The sequence below is a fragment of the Sinocyclocheilus grahami genome, unplaced genomic scaffold (assembly GCF_001515645.1).
Source record: "Sinocyclocheilus grahami isolate Dianchi unplaced genomic scaffold, SAMN03320097.WGS_v1.1 scaffold57.1, whole genome shotgun sequence".
Lineage (NCBI taxonomy): Eukaryota > Metazoa > Chordata > Actinopteri > Cypriniformes > Cyprinidae > Sinocyclocheilus > Sinocyclocheilus grahami.
This window is the reverse complement of record NW_015505236.1, coordinates 532,281-544,124: the sequence shown is the minus strand read 5'-3', so window position 1 is coordinate 544,124 and position 11,844 is coordinate 532,281. Positions and strand designations below refer to the sequence as shown.

The 11,844-nt window shown below is 36.4% G+C and overlaps 2 protein-coding genes across 6 annotated transcripts in view; both read left to right on the top strand.

Moving 5' to 3' along the window:
* Window positions 1-492: 492 nt before the first annotated feature.
* Window positions 493-5,915, top strand: LOC107584081 (tubby protein homolog). The gene is made up of 14 exons (XM_016270498.1): window positions 493-514; window positions 936-1,022; window positions 1,102-1,145; window positions 1,687-1,843; window positions 1,940-2,179; window positions 2,727-2,846; window positions 2,984-3,121; window positions 3,228-3,412; window positions 3,773-3,931; window positions 4,034-4,146; window positions 4,226-4,340; window positions 4,474-4,572; window positions 5,308-5,479; window positions 5,585-5,915. The coding sequence occupies exons 3-14, from the start codon at window positions 1,104-1,106 to the stop codon at window positions 5,716-5,718; spliced, it is 1,674 nt and encodes a 557-aa protein (XP_016125984.1). The 5' UTR covers window positions 493-514; window positions 936-1,022; window positions 1,102-1,103; the 3' UTR covers window positions 5,719-5,915.
* Window positions 5,916-6,092: 177 nt separating this feature from the next.
* The window catches only part of LOC107584077 (syntaxin-4-like), a 14,752-nt gene continuing 9,000 nt past the window's right edge, over window positions 6,093-11,844 (top strand). For 3 of the 5 annotated variants that reach the window (XM_016270493.1, XM_016270492.1, XM_016270494.1), the window contains exons 1-7: window positions 6,095-6,580; window positions 7,194-7,301; window positions 7,506-7,605; window positions 7,765-7,839; window positions 7,932-8,002; window positions 8,126-8,234; window positions 8,491-8,564. In XM_016270493.1, the coding sequence (XP_016125979.1) occupies window positions 6,551-6,580; window positions 7,194-7,301; window positions 7,506-7,605; window positions 7,765-7,839; window positions 7,932-8,002; window positions 8,126-8,234; window positions 8,491-8,564 (567 nt within the window). In that variant the 5' untranslated portion in view covers window positions 6,095-6,550. Of the gene's footprint in view, window positions 6,581-7,193; window positions 7,302-7,505; window positions 7,606-7,764; window positions 7,840-7,931; window positions 8,003-8,125; window positions 8,235-8,490; window positions 8,565-11,844 lie in introns of all 5 variants that reach the window. The other 2 variants (XM_016270491.1, XM_016270490.1) reach the window with 1 other exon arrangement.

The window sequence follows — 11,844 nt, the reverse complement described above, 5'->3', positions numbered from 1 at the left end:
TTAATAAAGGTTCAAAATCCTTGTTTAATGTTATTACTGTATTAGAGTTAAAGGTTTTAAAGAGGGAATTTTGGATGTGTCTTTATATTACTCCATTAATTGAAATAATTAAATAAATAGATAGATATATAGATAAATAAATAAATAAAAGGAATTTTTTGTGTAAAATGTTACATAAATCAGGCAAGTGATACATTAACAAACCTTAAGAATATAAATAAGAATAAAACTGGAAAGTTTGTGGTAAGTGCTGCTTAAAGGGATAGTTCACCCAAAAATGACAATTTTGTCATCATTTACTCACCCTCATGTCGTTCCAAACCTGTATGAGTTGCTTTTTTATGTTGAACACAAAAGAAGATATTTTGAAGATTGCTGGTAATCAAACAGTTGGTGGTTGCCATTGACTTCCATGGTAGGAAAAAAAATACTATGGAAGTCAATGGCAACCATCAACTGTTTGATCGTTTGTGTTCAACATAAGAAAGCAAGTCAGGTTTGGAACGACATGAGGGTGAGTAAATGATGACAAAATTTTCATTTTTGGGTGAACTATCCCTTTAAGTTGAGATTTTTGAGTAAGTGCATGAGACAAAAACTCATTCAGCGAAAACATCTATTAAAGATAGCCTGAAAATAGACAAGTTAAAGAAGCAAAATCTTAAAATCGACCAGTGTCTTAATAAACAATGGTTAGTCTTGCATAACAGACTTGCATAAAATGCTTATTTTGACTGGAAGGTGCAGAAATATATAGTAGTTTCTGGTATTATACTACCAGTATCTTAATATTGTGACACTGGTGCTGTTTTCAGTTGTGAAATACTGTCTGATGTTAGTAATGATGAAGGATCTATTCTACATGGCGTCTCAGTGGAGTGTTGCGTGTAAGAACTTTATCCGCTGTAATCTTCTTTAGCTTCTGTTGCATGCAGGTGGGGATGTCATATGGAGCTGTGCAGAGACAGACAGGGACAATGAGACATCGGTTTGATAGCTGACTTGAGCGTGCATTCTGGCTGGTGAGTTTATGACAATAAAAACATAGTGGATTATTTGTATACTGCCAAAATGTTGATATTTGTTATTTTCCAACACAAGAAATGGAGGACACAGAGGTCCGACAACAGAAGCTGGACAATCAGGTAAGTGAATGTCTTTTGATTAGACATTTACTTATACTTTTGTGTTGCATATTTTATCAGTAGGGTTTTCTTTCAATATTATTTTACCTTTGACATTATAGTCATGCAAAAGGTAAAAGCAGATCTCTAGATGTTCTGCTTCATTAGGTTTTGTGGATCTAATGGCATTACTGGGTAGTTATATATGTGAAGTGACATGTGGCCAAGTATGGTCGGAATTAGTGCTCTGCATTTATCCCATCCAAAGTGCACACACACAGCAGTGAACACGCACACACCGTGAACAAACACCCAGAGCAGTGGGCAGCCATTTTTGCTGTGGCGCCCGGGGAGCAGTTGGGGGTTCGGTATCTTGCTCAAGGGCACCTCAGTCGTGGTATTGGGGAGAGTGCTGTACATTCACTTGTTCCCCCACTCTTTGTGAGACTCGAACCCGCAAACTTTGGGTTACAAGTCCGACTCTCTAACCATTAGGCCACAACTTCCCCATCGTCTGATATCTGATGTTTAACAGCAGTTCATATCATGTTAATTCTCATAGCATTCGCTTTTAATCAAGAAACAACAAAGAAGAAGGGCAGATGCCCGGATGATCACAGCGAATCATGACATCCGTCCCAAGACTCGCAAACAGAAAGCTGAGTCTGACGATACAGCTTTATTGATAAGCCAATCTCAGAGCAACATTTCCCTCAGTGGTTTGTAATCACTTACTTTGTTTTATTGTTAACGCATAATGTTATTTATTAGTCATTATTTTTACAGAAAATAACACCCTGCCTATTTATTGTCAGACACACAGCCTGAGCAGATTTACGAAAACACGGTGGAAGAGATTTGTTTAGGAGAGCTGACCATTTCATCCAGGACAGAAGAGGCTTCTGAAGAGGTTGCTCAATCTGTTCCGGTCATCACTAAGAGAATCGATCTAGAGATCAGTCCACAGCACAGTGCTAAATGCACTTTAGACACAGAAGGCCAGGCAGATGGAAAGAAAACTAAGAAGAAGGGTGTTAAAAAAGGGCAAACAAAATGTAAGTGTTTTTCTGTCAGGACCACTATCGTCAAAGATGATTGACAATTAGTATACAGTTTGGATTGGCGGTATGTTTTCGTTCTGGGCAAGAACTCCCTGCGCATCCATGCAGCTTAACATGGATGAGAGCAGGGAGAGCAGCGATAACCCCCCCAGGGTAAACAGAACAGAACCAACATAAATGTATTGCAGATATCGTTAAAGTTCAATAATGTTATGTATACATTTTAGAATTAGTCTGATTCAAAGAAGAATCAGAAGGCTGAATCCCGACTGACAGAGGAGGAGTTGGGGATGGAGGAGGTTAATTAGCTATTGAGCAATGTGAAAACTGCTGATACTACTGCGGGACCTTATATATGAATGCTTAGATAGGTGTCATATTCCCGTAGGTTGATGGGATCAGCTGAGAGTCAGCTGATGCGAGCTTGACTAACGTGACCTGCCAGAACTAACGCAATGCTTGATTTTCTATTTTCAATGATAACTTTTGCATCTGCCTTCGCGTGATATGCCTTTACGTTTTGTTGAATTGCACATTCTAGTACTTGAGGCCAAACCTGCATTAGACGTGGAGGAAAATGAGGGGAAAGAGAAAAAAACAGTGAAGAAGAAGGCTAAGACAAACAAATCTAAGGAGAAAGTGAAGACAGAGGAACAGTCTTGTAAGTGTACTGGAGATGTGTCTCCATTGTTAGGCATGATACAAGTTAAAGGCCATTTCCTGTCACACAGCCCAGTGCCTCATCCATAAACAGGAAACATTGGCATTGTTAACATTCCAACTCGGGGTATTTTCCAGCAATTCAGACCGATTCAGTTGTGGAAATCAACATTAATGAAGAGAAAAAACCTGAACCAGAGAGCGAGGATGAAACAAAAGACTGGACAAAGAGCCCCGTCCCTCCAACACCAAAGAAAAAACAACATCCCAAACCAAGTATAAAATCTCGTGATAAAAAAATGACTTCATATGAACCTTTTTGTTTCATGATGGTTTCTTTTGATCTGGCCTGATTGGTAATATTAGTTTTCTGTCGTTGTAGTGAGATGTCATCTCAGTGACAGTGAGGAAGAAAAAGAGGACAAAGAGGAGGAGGACAAAAAGAGGGAAGCTAAAAATACATCAAAGAAGTCTAAAAAAGGAGCAAAAAATGATGACACTATTGCTTCTTTAAACTCAAACTATAAGGAGCCTTCCTCTGATAGTGAATCTTTGGACATGGGAAAAGTAAGATGTAGTCTAAATTCATTTGTGTAGTGTTATATACACTGTGTGTGTGTGTGTGTGTGTGTGTGTGTGAGTGTAAGCATATATTATGTATACAGTTTAATTTTCCATTTTAATTTGAAAGCTAATAAGTAATTTTGTTTTGCCCTTTTTATGAGTTAAACATGTCTCTATAGGTTTAGTTCTTCGTTTATTTAGATTTAGTTATTTAGTACTTGAACTTAAACTAAAAGTTTATTTTTTTGTATTTGATTTGATTTGATTTTATTATTTCAAGCAAAGAAAATGACATTTTTTTTATGGTTTTAGGTTTAGTTGAAGTTAATACAATAACCCTGATCTTTTTTCTTTCTTGTCCAGTCCTCTCCGATGTCTTTGGAGGATCTGGAACAGTTTGCCATGTGTCCTGCTCCAAGAGATGTGACTATTCAGTGCAGGATCACCAGAGACAGGAGGGGAGTGGAGAAAGGCATCTTTCCCACATATTACCTCCATATGGAAAAGGAGGATGGGAAAAGGGTTAGCAGAAGTGTGAATAATAATGAGAAAAATATGAGAAATAATATCTTTTTCATTGCTTAACATATCATTGTTCTCTTGTCCAATGTTTCGAATGGGCAGGTCTTTCTGATGGCTGGCAGGAAAAGAAAGAAGTGCACAACCTCGAATTATTTGATATCAATCGATCCTACCGATTTATCCAGAGATACTGAGAGCTACATAGGCAAACTAAGGTCAGTACCATTACAGTGCCTTATCACAAATATTGTTTGCAATTCTGCCCATGCTAAAATGTGTAATTTGTCTCCTCAGATCAAATGTCTTGGGGACTAAATTCACCGTGTATGATAATGGCGAGAATCCAGAAAGGAAACCATTCATTAAAGAAACGGATACGCTGCGACAAGAGCTAGCAGCAATATGTTATGTAAGATGCTGACTTTGTGCTGTTTTTTCTTTAGATGTCTTTAGTATATACTGTATATATATATATATATACACACACATTTATTATGTTTTAATTGCAAAAAAATCTTACTTTGTTCTTTACTGTCACACAGGAGAAAAATGTTTTGGGTTTCAAAGGACCTAGAAAAATGACAGTAATTATTCCTGGTATGCATGAGAATGATGAGAGAGTTGTTATTCAACCAAAAAGTGTGAGTATTATGTTGTTGATCACTTTTTTTTTTTGATAATCAGTCGCAATATTACGTTTCTTCTTTTTGATATATATTACCATTCAAAAAGTATTTTTTTATGTTTTTGAAAGAAGTCTCTCATGTGCCAAGGCTGCATTTATTTGATCAGAAATAGAGTGAAAATTGTAACATTGTGAAATTTTATTACAATTAATAATTGTATTGTAATTAGTAAATAACTTTTGTTGTTGTTGTTGTAATATGTTTTAAAATGTAATTCATTAATGCGATGTCAAAGCTAAATTCTCAGCAGCCAAATTCTCCAGTCTTCAATGTTACATGATCCTTCAAAAAAATTATTCTGATATGCTGATTTGATGCTGAAGAAACGTGTTTTTTTTTATCATTATCAGTGTTGTGCTGCTTAATGTTTTTTGGGAAACTGAAATACATTTATTTTAAAGATTTTTTTGATGAATATAATGATCAAAAGAACAGCATTTATTTGAAATAGAATTCTTTTGTATTCTTTTAATGTAACATCTGACCAATTTAATGCGCTCTTTCTCTATAAATGTAGGAAAAAAACTGACTCCAAACCTTTGAATGGTAGTGTTTTTTATGTCTTGGAAATTTTTGTCACACTTCACTCAGATTAAATCGAATTATGTGTTTGGTTCACTGATTAAATCAGCTGTTTTATATATATATATTTATATATAATGAAAATGAAATCTCTTTTGCATGTCCCAGGAGCTGGAGTCTCTGCTCACCCGATATGAGAATGGAAACAAAGAGAATCTTGTCACCCTTGTAAATAAATCACCCAGCTGGAATGAGCAAACTCAGTCATATGTGCTGAATTTTCATGGCCGAGTTACTCAGGCATCTGTGAAAAACTTTCAAATTGTCCATCTAGATAATGGTGAGCTATTCTTTTTACTCATTTTGTATTTGTAGTTGCTATATTATATCATATACAAAAATATTACAATTCCTAATTCTAATATCAGTGAATATCTCTCTCCAGTGGACTACATTGTGATGCAGTTTGGGCGGGTAGCTGAAGATGTGTTTTCCATGGACTACAGCTTTCCCATATGTGCTCTCCAGGCATTTGCCATCACTCTGTCTTCCTTTGATGGCAAACTGGCTTGTGAATGAGCGTCATTCATCAGTATTTTCTGTCCTTTCAAAAAGGGAAACTTAGCGTTCATTTAAGATTTGAATGTTCTTGCAGTCATTTTAATGAACTTTAGATTTTTGCTATTATCCACAAATTACAATGTACAGTAGATCATTTATCAGTTGTACTAATTATGATTCTACAATTAGACATGCATGAATTTATTTTGTATTTAATCTCTCTTTAATTGTTCATTTCAATTGCCTGTTCTCCAAGTAAATAATTTAGCTAGATATTTTCATTTCCTTTGTTTACATGAAAAAACAAAGATTGACATTCCTTGTTAAATAAAAACCGATTGAATTTATATAAGGCTATATTATACAGTTACTCTTCATAAAGTTACATTCACCATCTTACAGACCTTCATTACGCTTTTGCTTTCTTATTGAGATATTTGAGATCCGAGTGGAATATTATATTTCGCCATAGTGAAATCATAAACATAGTAGGCCTATATATCATTCCAGCGGGGGGCAGTAAAAGCCTTGATCGTTTTTCATACCTCTGCAAACTAAAACAGAAGAAGAAAGCGACAATTTCGCATACATCTACATCGCCCCATTTTGAACTCCATGCATAACTGAAGTTCATCCGTATTATTTTTATATCGTAATTTAGGCACCTCAGCGCCCATCAACAATCTGCTCTGAAAGTTATTTGTGGAAGTTGGGTGGCGTGAAATGTGACTTTGAATGGAAACTCCCTCTTTTCGGTTTTGAGTTTTGCAAATTTGAGTTTGCAGACAGATGAGCTACGCCTCTTAAGACAGGAACTTTTCATCTGAGTTGGATATAAGATACAACGAGAATGCGGGACCGGACCAAAGAATTGGGCAATGTGAGTATAAAGTAGGGCAGTGCACTCAGGAAACCGGCTAGCGTGCTAACGGGCTAACCCGCGGATACTGTACCCACAGCTGCAACTGTGATTTATTTACGCTTTCACATATTCGCACGGCTCGCAGTATGCTGCTCTGTGACTATTTATGTGTCTTTATAGCGATTATTAAAAAAAAAATCATCAGTCAAATCCCACAAATTGGAAGCTAACACCCTTCTGCACTACCATCGCTATAGTATTGCAGTGTAGGTGGGGTGTAACTCTATTTAGTCTACAAACAAACTAGCAGCCGAGAATGTTTGCAGTTGATTCAGTGATTTTTTTTTTCAGCCCAAAGATTTATAAATGACTGTTGAAATGGAACTCATTTCAGTCATATTTAGCACTGTTAGTTAACCGTTGGATATTTCACACCCTCAAGAAGAAAAGTTTAATATCACATCCGTTTATAGCCCTGTTTCTTCCCACAAAACGATGTGCTCTTAACTTAGTCTTGACACTTTTCCCCTCATTTGTAACACACGAGTAAGTGAATTAAACAGTTTATAAATAAATATTTCAAACGTATAACAAATTCTTAATGTGTACTTTTTTCTTCTCTTCTTACTAGACTGCTGATGCCTCAGATGAAGATGAAGAAACCACAGCTCTCATGATACAGCCCGGCTCTGGGAGCTCGGCAAACGAAGAGAAAGAAAATGAGGCTTTCTTTAAAAAGGTTTACATGCATTATTAGGGAATTGTGGGGTTGTTGTGTAAACAGCTCCAGAAATGAGTCACTACCTCCAAACTCACAAATACTTGTGACCTTGTGGCATCAATTGCTCACCATGAATAAAAATTTGCAGAATTTAATTGTGTGGGTTAGGATCGCAGTGTTTTCTGAATCAAACTTAATAATACCCTACTTTTTTCTATATAGGTTCAAGAGATTCGAGAGGGACTTGAGACAATTAAAAAGAAGGTGTCTGAATTGGAGAACAAACAGAAAACGGTGTTAGGAGTCGCACTTCCAGAGGAAAGTGAGTTGCTCAGCTTAGGTTTGGGTATTTTTATATTTCAACACATTCCTATGAAATAAAAAATGGTTCTTCATGGAGATTTGTTTTTCCGTTTAAGTTTTATGATCCAACAAAATGTTTAAATCAATAAATATATTTAAAAAATCTCCTTGCCAATAGGTATGAAAAAGGAACTGCAGTCCTTCAGAGAAGACATCAAAGTCATGGCCAGCCAGATCCAAAGGAAGTTAAAAAGTGAGACTGATAAATAAACATAGGTGGTTGTTATTGAACGTTTTCCGCTGGACCTACTGGATGTGAAAAATTAAACAATACATTTGTCACAGGCATTGGACCTAAGAAATCTGAAGGTGAAGACAAATATATTCCAATAAACGTTAGAATGCGGAGAACCCAGGTCAGTTGCTTTTTAATGCGTATATTATAAATATTTGTAAATATAATACATGAATTGTACATGTACATTGTTTTGGCTCAGAATAATCTGCTCCTCCCTTTTTTCCTCAACATCCTTTAAAAGCATGGTGTTTTGTCCCGTGAATTTCTGGAAGTGATGGGTCACTATGATACAATTCAAGCCCAATACAGAGACAGAAATGTGGAGAGGATACAAAGACAACTCAAAATCAGTATGTGCTTTTTCGGTCTTGCTTTAGTCTATTGATAATACTAGCATTATCACACAGGTCTCTCATAATAGCCTTTTTAAATGTGCACCATGTAATTTTTTCCCCCTCATTTTAGAGTTTCCATTTGTATGATCCACAATGCTAGGCGTCAGTACAAGTCCAAGACTACTGCAGTATTAGTCAGTGCAACATAGCTTTCTTTTGCATTATTTCTACAAGATAAATAAAACTAATGTGAATGTGGTTTCTGTTACAGCTGGTAACAATGTGACAGATGAAGAGCTAGAATCCATGCTTGAGAGTGGACAAACTGATGTTTTCACGCAAAATGTGAGTGTGTTGTATTGTGTACTGTGCATGCTTTGTTTTGAATGCACAAGTGTAAGTCTTGCATTGTGCCAATTGATATTCAGTGCTTTTTATTTCTTCTACAATTACCTGAAGAAAACAGTCCACACTGGGGGTTTGTGATATCATGATTTTTGATTGTGGATGATTCAAATATATCCACGATCTGCTATTGAAGAAATATCGTAGTATCGTGCTACAGCGCACATTCTATAAGTTGCAGTTCTGCCGCCTCCATCTGAATACTGTACAATGCGACATACATTCACATCAAATGTTATCTCAGCAGCAGTGTTACACTCATAGGACACTGCACTTATTTGCAATCCAAAAAGTATATTGTTTGTCTCTGCTTTTATAGCTTTGCCGGTTAAACATTTAATTCACGTGCTGTTCTGGCATGCGCTTTTTTTTTTTTAAACGCGTAGCCTACACCTGAAGCGCGTGCACACTAAAAAGCCTGTTAAACAGTGTCTGATTACTGGACTAAGTTTTCTTTCATGTCTGATTGCACTAATATTGTTAAAAGGGTCATATGACGTTGCTAAAAAGAACATTATGCTGTGTATTTGGTGTAATGCAATGTGTTTATGCGGTTTAAGACTCAAAAAACACATTATTTCCACATAATTCACATTATTGTTTCTCCTCTATGCCCCGCCTTTCTGAAATGCGTCGATTTTTACAAAGCTCATCGGTCTGAAAAGCGAGGTGTGCTCTGATTGGCCAGCTATCCAGTGTGTTGTGATTGGCCGAATACCTCAAGCGTGTGACGGAAATGTTACACCCGTTAACATACTGTGATGCCGTGTCCTGGCGCGACGAGACAACACCAATAAAACCAATTATAAAGAGGCATTTGTTGCATCCAGTGGGGACATAATTACCCAAACAAAATTTCGCTTTCACAACGAAACACAGAGCGTCACACACGGCGGCCTAGAGTGAGCAGAGGCCAGGGGCTAGAGTGAGCGGAGGCCAGTGGGCTTGAGAACGGTGCGGCCGGCGGGCTTGTGGCAACCACATGTGACGACCCTGGGCTGGACTCCGCTTCGATCCGGCAATCCACAGCATCAAGTTGATGTATTTCCTCAGTGACCAGCACGGATCAGCTCAAGGCATGACGAAGCAGATATCGTCCTCTTTTGGAAGGCCAAACAAGAAGAAAGAAACTCATTCAGGTTTAAAACAGCTTGAGAGTGAGTAAATGATGAGAGAATTTTCATTTTTGGATAAACTATCCCTTGAATGCAGGGCTGCACCGTGCGGCGTTTGGCTGCGGGAAAAAAAGATAGTCGTCCTACATTTAAAAATACTTGTTGATATCATGTATGAGTTCGCCTACCAATGTATGAGAGGAACACAGCTTTCACTCTACCAAACTAACATTACTAGCCAATCAGAAGTTTTTGCTCTTATAAACACGAGACGCGCATAATAGTATCCAATTGCAGAGTCGCGGCTGATGAATGGAAAAGAAGCCTGGGTCTCGAGCGCGACAGATTGAAAAAGCTGCGAGGCGCAATGGTCAAAGATTTCCATCCAGCGTCATATTTACATAGAAAAGCTATTAAAAAAGCAGCGGAGCTTTGTAAATACAGTTTACAAAATATCATGGGGGAGCAATCGGTTCCCCATCTACTGTAAAATTTAGCTGCGTTTCCTCATCACACTACAGCTGTTTCCTCCAGCAAAAATGAAACCGCATACTTTATGAAACGATCACGTTGCCATTTTCATTTGAAAATTTAACTTTCAATATAATACATATTACAGTGCATGTGCAAAGAGGTTTGCATACTTGAGCTAAAGAAAGAGGGTTGTACTAGAAAAGCAAACAGTAAAATGTTGTGTTTGTAACTACAGTAAACAGGTGTGTGTGAGATCAGGAAGGCTTATTCAGTACTCAAATGTTATACCTATCTAAGCAATACAGTGGAATACTGCATTAAGTTTAGTAAACCATCCCTATTAGTAAATTTTTATTATCTTTTTATATATTTATTATTATTTTTTATTATTACCCTCATTGGGGGCTGAGCCCCCCTAAAATGAAAATCATCCCTGGGCAGAACAAATTTACTGGGATTTTTTTAAAAGGTCTTGTTCACACATGATCTCTTGACAGTAATTTACCAGTAAAGACTGTATATGCCATTTTGTTTTATTAGTTTATTTATTAGAATTTGAAAGATAATAACAACATTGATAAGTGAGATCTGATTTTAGTCCTTGAAAACCGAAAAAGTAGTGCAAAAAGAAAAAAAAATGCAAAATTTTATTTTGCAGTATCTGTACGAACCCTGTTTAAGTTACCAGTTCTTGGAACATTTTAATGTTTTTGTTGTTGTTATTTGAACTGAACTGTAGTTTTCTGTAGTAAACTGTCTTTGTATATTTCCTATTTTATATTCATTTCCTAGTATTTCATTTACCATTATTTCTTTTGAACAAAATAATTTCAGAAATGTCATGTTTTAGATTGTAGGTCATCTCTGTAGTCTGAGCCTGTCAAGGGCTAACGGCAATGGCAGATAGGTTACTAGTAAGTTTCAAGGAAAATCATTTTCTTTTTTTGTTTGTCAAATAACCCTGTGTATGTGTTCACCCCCGCAACCCCCAACCCCCGGAAAAAAGTTCAGGCTCAGGATTTTTTTTTGCTTTAACCCCTGTGAATGTTAATAAAACAACAAAACACAAAGTGAAAAATCACTCGCTGCTCTTGACTGAAGAACTTTAATACAGTTGCTTTAATAAGAATCGATATATAATTTAATACTGTTAAATACATCTACTGTATCTGAAAATTAAAGCACTTTGTTTTATTTGTATATTATTTGTATTTGTTCACATTGTGATTTTTTTATCTTTGCCCACTTTGGCCTAAATGTCTGCCATTCTTTTTTTATTTTATATTTTGTTACCTTATAAGGCTTTGTTTTTAAAATGGGGAAATTAGTTTAACTGCACTGACAACTCGCAAAATAGTAAAACCAACATGACAAAGAATCGTGATTAAAATCATGAATCGTGATTTTTTTTTTCCCTGGAAAAAAAATCGTGATATGATATTTTTGTCATATTGCCCACCTCTAGACTACAACAGCGTGATATTATTCTGTCTTCTGTTAGTCTTCTGATTACTTAAAGGGTTAGTAATCAGAAGACAGGCATAACTGAAAAACCTCTTACATACACTAGTTAAAACACTTATCAACCTTAGTGAAATTCATTCATATGCATTACTGAAAACCTCTTACAT

Coding starts and splice junctions, on each gene's coding strand:
- LOC107584081 (XM_016270498.1), top strand. CDS start 1,104: ATGGAGGACACAGAGGTCCGACAACAGAAGCTGGACAATCAG. Junction 2,180..2,726: donor TAAAAAAGGGCAAACAAAAT/GTAAGTGTTTTT, acceptor TGCACATTCTAG/TACTTGAGGCCAAACCTGCA. Junction 4,147..4,225: donor AGCTACATAGGCAAACTAAG/GTCAGTACCATT, acceptor TTGTCTCCTCAG/ATCAAATGTCTTGGGGACTA.